The sequence below is a fragment of the Lampetra planeri genome, chromosome 21 (genome assembly GCF_965212315.1).
Source record: "Lampetra planeri chromosome 21, kcLamPlan1.2.h2, whole genome shotgun sequence".
In the NCBI taxonomy this organism is placed as follows: domain Eukaryota; kingdom Metazoa; phylum Chordata; class Hyperoartia; order Petromyzontiformes; family Petromyzontidae; genus Lampetra; species Lampetra planeri.
This window is the reverse complement of record NC_136127.1, coordinates 5,076,969-5,086,421: the sequence shown is the minus strand read 5'-3', so window position 1 is coordinate 5,086,421 and position 9,453 is coordinate 5,076,969. Positions and strand designations below refer to the sequence as shown.

At 44.1% G+C, this 9,453-nt stretch overlaps 1 protein-coding gene across 1 annotated transcript in view; it reads right to left on the bottom strand.

Annotated features, from left to right (window-relative positions):
* Positions 1 to 415: 415 nt before the first annotated feature.
* LOC144724546 (sodium/mannose cotransporter SLC5A10-like) overlaps positions 416 to 9,453 on the bottom strand; it is a 60,513-nt gene continuing 51,475 nt past the window's right edge. The window contains exons 12-15 of the mRNA XM_078603785.1: positions 8,579 to 8,747; positions 4,613 to 4,834; positions 3,469 to 3,712; positions 416 to 1,853 (exon numbers count right to left, since the gene is read on the bottom strand). Coding sequence (XP_078459911.1) covers positions 1,648 to 1,853; positions 3,469 to 3,712; positions 4,613 to 4,834; positions 8,579 to 8,747 — 841 coding nt within the window. The 3' untranslated portion in view covers positions 416 to 1,647. The remainder of the gene's footprint in view (positions 1,854 to 3,468; positions 3,713 to 4,612; positions 4,835 to 8,578; positions 8,748 to 9,453) is intronic.

Sequence of the window (9,453 nt, the reverse complement as noted above, 5' to 3'; positions counted from 1 at the left end):
CTTGAATCATTGCCTCACTTGATGCAGCAAATCTGGCTGTGACGGTCCCACCTGATGACGGAGACTTGTGTTGCCTCCGAAACGTCGTGATTTTTATTTTATTTTACTTTCATTAATTTTAATGTTTTACCTACGTGACTTTACCGAAAAAACTTAAGAATATAAATATAGAATTGTTATAACAACACTAATTTTGATTAATTATCATTATTAACCAAGGCCGTAATTATAATATATATTGGGGGGGGCACACCCCCCCCCCCAATATTCAAATATGCTCAAAATGTCCCCCCCAATATATTGCTATAAAAAAATTGCTATGCTATGTAAAACAAACTAACAATTTGCTAAACATTGGCCACAATATCTGGACTTGTCTTCATATAAATCAATGCATAGATTTCTGTTTATATGATTGTGGTTATGGTTGTACTTTATTAATCCGTAATCTTTGCCATTACATACAATGAAACAAGAAATGGTAAAAAAGTAAAAACAGAGCAATGTAATACAATACACTATTACACATTATTGTAAAAAAAAAGTCTATCCCGTGTGTTAGTACATTTTTTTATATATTAGGCAGGAAATTAGTTTTCTAATTTAGATATTCTAGGTTGGGACCCTGGAAGATTTGGTCCCCCCCAATGTTGACTCCATGGCTACGGCCTTGTTATTAACTATTTGGTTATTAAAATTTACTAAGGTCACCTTTTATTTATTCCATGAAGGAGCATTTTGCTTCTCCATGGGAGAATGGAGAAGCATACATTTTGAACATTTTTTTGATGATTGTTATTAAACATTTTGATTCTAATGATTCTCCCAAGGCTTTTCATTCTGTGGAATAAATATATGATTGTTATAATTGTACTCTCCATTTTGCTTCGTTCTACTACAAAGCTTCAAGTATTTTTTTAAATAGTTATTACTTTTAATATTTTATAATTATAAGATAATTTCAATATAATTTTCTGAACATCTGGAGTTTTAGTTAGACGTTGAATATTTTCAAGTGAATTTTATGATAAATTTAAGATTTCCAACGCCTCCTTTTTAATGCGTGTTTTCTCCTACAACATCAGAGTGCAGCGCCACATGAAATACGCACTACAATGACAATAGTTTAAAGCGATTTGAAGCACATTTTATTTTCAAAATGGAAATATGGTTTGGGGGGGGGGGCAGAGCTTTGTGACATCATATTTCAGGGGGAGGTCTGACTTTTTGTGACGCCGTGTGACGAGGGGGGGGGGGGGTAAAAAATCGTCCAAAATCGCGTGACGTCATTTATGGACGGCCCCTTAGTGTGCGGTCCCTGACGCGAGGCCCCCGACAATACACAACAAATCGTGAAAACATCCCTTGGCAGGGTGGTGTAGCGGCCCTCACACTGATAATGTCTCATCTGCAAAAGTGACCCCCCTCTGATAACGAGTGAAGAACACTGCTGAAACGGGTCCATGTTTAAAAGGGCGATATTAACAGAGTCGATGTTAATCTAAATTTCAACAAACGTTACACTCCCAACTGGTGAACGCTGCAGAAAAACCGTCACTGGTGTTAATTACGATAGTGACATTTTTTATTATATGGGGACTCAGCCACCATACAGTACTAGTCCCCTCCCTGCTCCCTTGCTGCCTGTCATGCAAAGAACCCCCAAACGAAGATTCCGAGCACCGCGATGAGCAGCGCATTCATGTCGGCCACACTTCGCCACGTCCGCGTCTCGCGGATGGACTCGGGTCCGACGACAGCTCTGGGGTCATCCCCTCCGCTGGACGGGGCCGTCGAGGACCCTGAGAGGCCGCAGAACCACGTGCCGGCGTGCAGAAGCCACCTGGCCACTCCTGGGGGGGGGGGGGGCAGGGCGGGAAAGCGCAGCGTGTGGCAATGGTGGCCGATATGGTGGAGTGATGGTGATGTAAAAAATAGGGGTTTGGGTAGTGATGGTGATGATCACATGGGTGTAGGGTGGTTTTGTAGTGTTGGTGATTGAGTAAATGTGAAGATAGGTAGTGATGGTGATGATGGTGGATACAGGGTAGTTATGGTAATGGTGAGAGGGAGTAGTGATGGTGGTGGAAGTGATGGTTATTGTAGGCAGGGCTTATCTTCTCACTCAATATTTTATGGAACGCCGCTCGGCTGGTTTGGAGTAGGAACTATCGGCGTAAGGTACTACAACTAGAGTGCACTGTACGACTACCCATAATAATTCTATATTATTGTATCCTACATTCCTAAAATCCGATGAACATGTTTATCAAATATAGTTGGAGTATCATGAAGACAAAGTAAGGCGAGATGGATGGGGTATCCACAAATACTCCTGACTGCTCTGGCTCATGACTGTTCTGGCTGACATTAAGCACCCTGAATAGGGGAGTCGGCAATGGTGCCAGAGGTAGTGGTATTTGTGGTGAAAGTGGTGTCAGCGGTGCTGATTACGGTGAAACTGGTGATGGTGAAAGTGGTCGTGGTGATAGTGACGTCACCACGGCGCATGTGCCAAGTGCACCTGGCCTGGCACAGTCGCCGTGGTGACGTCACCGTCACTTAGTGGTGAATGGCGGGCATTGTTATTGGTTATAGTGCGGCAGTGGAAGTAGTGGTGGTGGTCAAGGTGGTTGTTGTGGAAATTAAGATGTGAAGCTCGTGTTGGTGGTAATGATGGTGGATGTGGTCGTGTCGTGGTGGAGGTGGTGGAGGCAGTGACAGTGGTGACAATTTTTCACACCTCTATCCAACTTTTCACATCTGAGAACCTACAAATAGCTCTCAGGGTGAAGCTGTGTGTGGTCAGAGCAATCAACCAACTTTTAGAAAGTTGAGAACTAAATAAAAAAAAGTGATTTGAAGTTGACGTAGGACACCATCATCATCAAACAAAGAAAACGATCCCCCGTGTAGACTTAACAGACTGTTGGGGCAAGTGCTGTTAGCAAGCGCCTAGGAAGGCCTGCATGGTACTCGAGGGGGTGGGTGGCCAGCACCACACCCCAGTGGTGATGTTTACACACCGCACCAGGTGCTCATTCGACCTAGAGGAGAGCCTAGGACCAGTTTTAGATAATCGTCACTGATATTGGCCGTGAGCGGGAATTGAACTCAGGTCGCAAGGTTTGGAGTGCATCGCGGTAACCGCTACACTATACCTCCATCATCATCATCACCACCGCTACCACCAACACCATTATCATCGCCACCACTACCACCGTCATCACTAAAAATAACCTGTGGTCAATAAAATAATAAGTGGAAATCCAAAAGTGGTTGTTCCATGGACACATTTGTTAATGGGCTGGGAATGTGGATTATTCACTTCTGGCTCAGGTGCTACCAACAGAAGTTATTACAAACCCCCACACATGTTTGAGGTTTGCATTCTGTTGAAGAGGGTTTTTATGTAAATCTGATGATGACAGTGGCAATGATGATGATCATGATAGTGATAATTATTACCTGGTCGGCTCTGCTTCCCTTTGTCGGTGTCGGCATCTGAGTGGATGCTCAGGTCGAGCTCCTGCTCTCCGAGGGTCTCCCAGTCTTTGCCGTTGTCCTGTAGGTGAGCTGCCGAGCCACTCACGTCCATCGTGAATGTGAGGTTGTCATCGCCATCCGTACGGCCGGGAGAGTCCTTTCCAGACGCATCCGCAGAGGTGCCCGCACCTACATTCCATCGGCTCCACCATGTCAGACCGGCCAGCTGCGAACACAAGGCACACTTTACAGAAATCCTTGCACATTGAGTGATTATTAAAAAATAATATACATTTTAATGAGAGTGTAGAGAAACAGATGGATTCATATTTATATTTCTAATAGCATACTTGGTGTACTGACTTCTACTGGCCATCTCTAAGCCCCTGCGAGTGTATATTTGGTGGATTGCACAAACATTGTTCTGTATGCGTGCCCCACCAACACCTCGCCTAAAGCTCTGGATTACAGGCTTGCAATTCAAGCGGTGTTGTGGATTTGAGTGGTTCACTCACAATTCTAAGGTTAAGGCTTCAAATCCAAATCATGGATCATTTCAGCCTATTATAAAATGAGTGCCACTCTGTGGGCCATCCACAATGATTGTCCCAGAGAACAGAGTGGTCTCTGCCATGGAAAGGTGTAATTTCTACCAACACTGACCGAGGGTCACCAGAAGGGAAGAGTGCCGCCTCGAACCTCATTCGAGTGCAGATTTAATTCTGAAGGTGCGGCTTTAATAATGTGGACTATTTTATGAACCATCACTGCACAAAAACAAATGTACATTTGTCATGCTCCCATAGTGTAACAAACGTCTTAAAGCAAAGGCGTTTACGTGCATGCATTAGAGTTGCTACCTGTCCTGGTGTCACATGATCATTCCCATTTTGACAGAGCTGCCATGGTAAATCTGTAAGTCGTCTTCCCATGACATTTAAAAGTCCTCTTTTTTGTCAGTTGCATAACAATGCACCACTCGAGACGATGCGTTTACTTGTAGTTCTCCCTGTTTCCAGTGCTGCGAGATATTCACATTCCCACGACGTGGCCCAGATGTTTTTGAACCCCAGCGGTGGCAAAACGCAAGTGTGCATTGCGTGGAAACGAACGCTGGGTGACTCACGTCCCTCTTCGTTCCCGCCGATCGCCGGGTGACAAGCGACACGGCCACCATCACGGCGCCCACGAGGACGAAGAGCAGCACCGTGAAGTGCAGGAAGTGCACGCGAGCCAGCACAGGAGGCCGCGGATCCGGGTCGCCACACGCCGGCGTTCCGTAGCCAAAGTCAAGCCCCATGCGGATGACGCCCGTCAGAAAGCCAGCCATGAGACCCCAGAAGGCGCCCTGCCACATGGCAATGACACAAAAATAGAAGATTTAACACGTTCGTCAATGACACTGTGTGTGGCCTTAAAAGGAAAAACAATTAATAGGTGACAGTTCTTTCATTAATTATTTTACCCGAGGTGTCCTCACATGGCCCTTACATACGTGGTACAGGTGACACACGGGCAGATATAAGTAAAATATGGCCGTACGATAATGGTTTGTCGAGAGAAAAACTGTGACGCACGATGACCATCTGGGCAAGCAACAGCTTCACGTGTGCAAGCTGTGAATGCTGTGACGCTGCACAATTTGTGACCCATTGTAAAACGTGCCTTTTTTTAAAATAAAAAATAACATAAAAAAAATATACAATCACAGTATGGGTTATGTTATGTCTATTTAATCATGTGTTACTTGGTAGATGGATGAACACAATGTTGTTACATTTGCATTCTCACATACCCCCCTCTGCTGTACTGTCTGCTAAAATAATCATAACTATGAATACTGTTGTTCAGTGGTTTTACAGAATTGCATATTTAGATAAAAGTGTACAAATGTTGAATCTCTAGCAAAGGGATGCTTTAATCACAAATGTGTATATATCGATGTCAAGGCTATATTCACTGATTAATTAGGTCTTCCAATGTGGGCAGCATTGTCTATGGTCTTTTGACACTGCAAATTACAATGAATCCCGTGTGTATATATATATGCATGTGTAGTGCACATAGCAAACACCTTTTTTGCTTTATCTGTCATTGAAAAACACCTCACGGTTTAATTTTGATCTTCATATAGTGAAGCGTGATTAGCACATTGCACTATGAACCCTGTAATATGAATTCAATTCCCTGTCACGGCTAACATTATATCTGAACTGGTCTTTCCTGCACCTCCGATTCGCACGGTAGCTGCGAAAGAAATTATACATACATGGCCTTGCACCTAACCTCCCTTTAAGCAACCCACACAGCTTAGTGAAGTAGGGTTCAACAACCAGCATGATTGATATTGCCTTCATCCAGCAGTCAATTGACAAAGGACAGCATATTATTTAAAATCTTTGATAATGTCTCTATAATGCTCATAACATTTAAAGAAACACATTACAAATCCCATCTTGTAATGTAGTTAATCTGTAAAAATATATCAGATTAAAAATTACGCAAAGGCTTTGAAAAATTGCCCTTTTTCATAACGTCCTATTTCAGTCGAAGTGAGTCAAATGACTACAAATTATTGAATGGTACATTTAGTGATGTATACAAGTTCATAATGACAGAGCACATTTGTGTTTCCATAAACACTGCGTGTTAAAATGTAATGGAGCCTCAGCAGTATTTGGGCAATGTGAATGAGATGAATGGTTTCAAGTTATCGTAGACTTAGCTGCCACTTTGCTCATACGATCCATTTATCCTCCGCTAAAAAAGCAGAACGGTGGTGGATCTACAGCAAACAACTTAGGTCAATACATTCAATCTCAGTGGCTGCATTTCAGAAATATTACCTATTGAGCCAGCCCCTCCAGAATCCTGCTTTCACCCTTCAAATTTAGAGATTGAAAAATGTTTTACGAGTAGAGAGTTTGACGGCCTAATCCAAATGCTGACAACCATGCACACACGTTTGCACAAAGAGCGCGAACCTGTCTTAACTGTTCCACTGACCACTCGCTCATGCTCAACTTTAGAGCCATAGCTGGATACTTTGGCACTGCAACGGCCGCACCACAATTCGAGCCTCTAACCGCCACTGCTTGTTTGGTCCAACAAATCTGGCTACACATGAAGACGGTGCCCCACCAAAAGGGTGTCCGTCCAACTGCTGCCACCCACCCACTCCACCTTCGCCTTCCGTCTCCCCTCTGTTGTTCAAAATCAATGAGCAACAGGATTCAGTCTAGTGCTCCAAATTGGTGTAGCAGGGTGACACGCGCTTTGAATGTATGAGCTAAACAAGCTATCATTGACTTTGTATCGTGAGCAATTGTGCAGTGAGCATGCAATTGCTACCTCCGAATTGGGCCTCCTGGTCTCAAAGTTTGTGCACCTTTAATTGATTGGCCCTCGCTCACAATAATCAATTCAGTGATTCTAATAAGCTAGGGGCACATGCATCTGCAGGCCTATACTTCCATACCTCGGTCACTATCTGTACTAGTATGTTTGTTGTGACAGAATGCATTCTCATGATCATCATCGGTCACAGGAATCCACTGCTTGGATGAAGGCTCACCAAGCCGCCACCATGTCGCAAGATCCTGCGATGTAATAATCCACGTAACACCTGCACATAAACTGATTTTATCATTCCATCTCCTCGATGGCTGTATTCGCGGATGGATTACATTGCAAGGATTGGTTTTACTTTTGATCAGTGCACATTTTTTTACGACACGTGAAGATGTGTCAGTTCGTTCCATGACGATGTTATTCACGGCACCATTTAAGGCATCATTGATGCCATCATGAAGTGCTTCTGTGAGGGAATTATACCTGAGCTATCATACACATCAATACTTGTTTTATTCAGAAATATATAATGTAGCGAAGCATTTATACAGTGTATCTCAAACTCCAATTATCTCCATCCAACTACATTTTACTTCTTATTTATCCAGGAGAGCCACACTGACTTGCCAAACTCTTTTTTCATTTAAGTCCTGCATTGACTGTTTTATTTTAAGATGTATTTATACAAATGTGAGGAAACCGAAACGCCTGGAGAAACCCCATGTGTGCAAGGCGCAACACTCTTTCCCTGTACAGATGGAAACAGATGGCGATAAGTCCACTTGCTGCACTGCCTTGTCCTGGCAGGCCAGGATATGGCACCTTGCTGCACACGGGAAGGAAGTTTAATAACACTTGTGCGATCCACCGACCCTCGCCTCCACATTGCTGGATTACAGACGTGCGCCGCCACCACCACCACCCGCCTTTCCGAATGAACGGCATTTTCCATATGTACGCAATTCGATCCGATACGTGTTGAACACGCCTGGTGAATGGTACCAGCGCCATGGACGGGGTTCAAGGAAACGATGTAATAATTATAATGTACTAGCTTTACTACCTGGCTTCGCTCGAGACTTGGATTCTTGTCTTGGATTAATACACGGCCTACGCGGAGGGTGGGGGGGTGACGTCAGCAGGCACACTGCTGTCGCATGCGGGTGACATCACAGATGTGACGCACCTTTAACCTTTCGTGCAAAATATATCCATTATTGCGCCCCCCCACCCCCCAAATACAAAAGTCTCTTTTTATACTTGCATTGTGTACATTCTGGAAGCTACCCACATGCCAATTTTCAAGTTTGTTGCATGTTGGGAAGTATGCTAAACATTTCGAACAAACAAACATATTAACACATTTCCCTTTTATATATATAGATAAACAGCACACTGGACTTGCAATCCAGAGGTCGCTGGTTCAATGAGCAAGTTTCTTAAATAGCCCCACCTCCGTCCACCTACCGGTATAAATGGGTCCATCGCAATCAGATGATCAGCAGGTCGTGTATGGTGTTGTAAAAGTAGACCAAATAAACCCTTTAGAGGGAGCTCTAGAGAGATCCCTCTAGAGAGGCTCCCTAGAGCTCCCTCTCGTGGAGACCCTGTCACCGGTAGTGGTGTGAACAAGCAATTGCAGGGATGAACCTTTTCCCTTACTTACTGACATGGTCAACGCATGCATGCATTAATTAATTCATACTGACAGTCCACAAACCGCAGCAACCGTGGTGCAGACCTGCTCATTGAATCCCTCCCAGAAGATGGAGAGCAGGTAGACCATGAGGATGGGTGGAGCGAAGTATCCTGTCACAGACTGGATGTAGTCAAAAAGCTGCCCGCTCTGTGAGGCTTGCAGCACGGGGATCCACGCGATGCTCAGCCCCACCAAGACCAACACAAAGACCCTGCGGGGAGGTGGAGGAACAGCGCCGCTTTGTTTGTCAAACGTCAAAGTGTCTTCCTGTTCAAACGAACATTCGTGGCCCAAGGGGTTGAGTTGGGCTTTGTGAAGCTGAGGTTCCTACTGGGAGCACGAGCCATGTCGATATTGGCTTGGGTGGGTGGGGGTCTCAAATCAGTGTATGTGTTTGTATTGCAAATTAATTCAATAAAAACAAAACTGTTTCTGGTGACTGCCTCCTATTGTGACAGTATCACCATCATCATCTGCAGCAGCAGGAGCAGTCGCAGCAGAATTTTATAGCAGTGTTTGCGATGCTTGAAACAAGCACTCACTTGTCCACGTCATGGGTCAATTCTGCTCGGTTCTCAGACAAATCTGGTAGCGGGATTTAACTTGTAAAAGATGCAGACACCTATATAGGCCAATGGAGCACTCTCCTTTCTTAAATACATTAACTAAACATTTCTCAGTCTCATCTCTCATAACAAAGCTCAGCATGAGCTGAAAGGATTTCAAGGATTTGAAACGTTTCTGAATTTGTTTTGCACATAGCATTCCTGACTGCATGTTTGGGTATAATTTTCCTTTAATACATTTGTCGTGGATTTAACTGAGTCGCAAACATACTTCTTGTAGGCAACACATATTTATGAATACCAAAACATAACACAAATGGGTTACTGCCCCTTTTCCAGATGACCTATGGT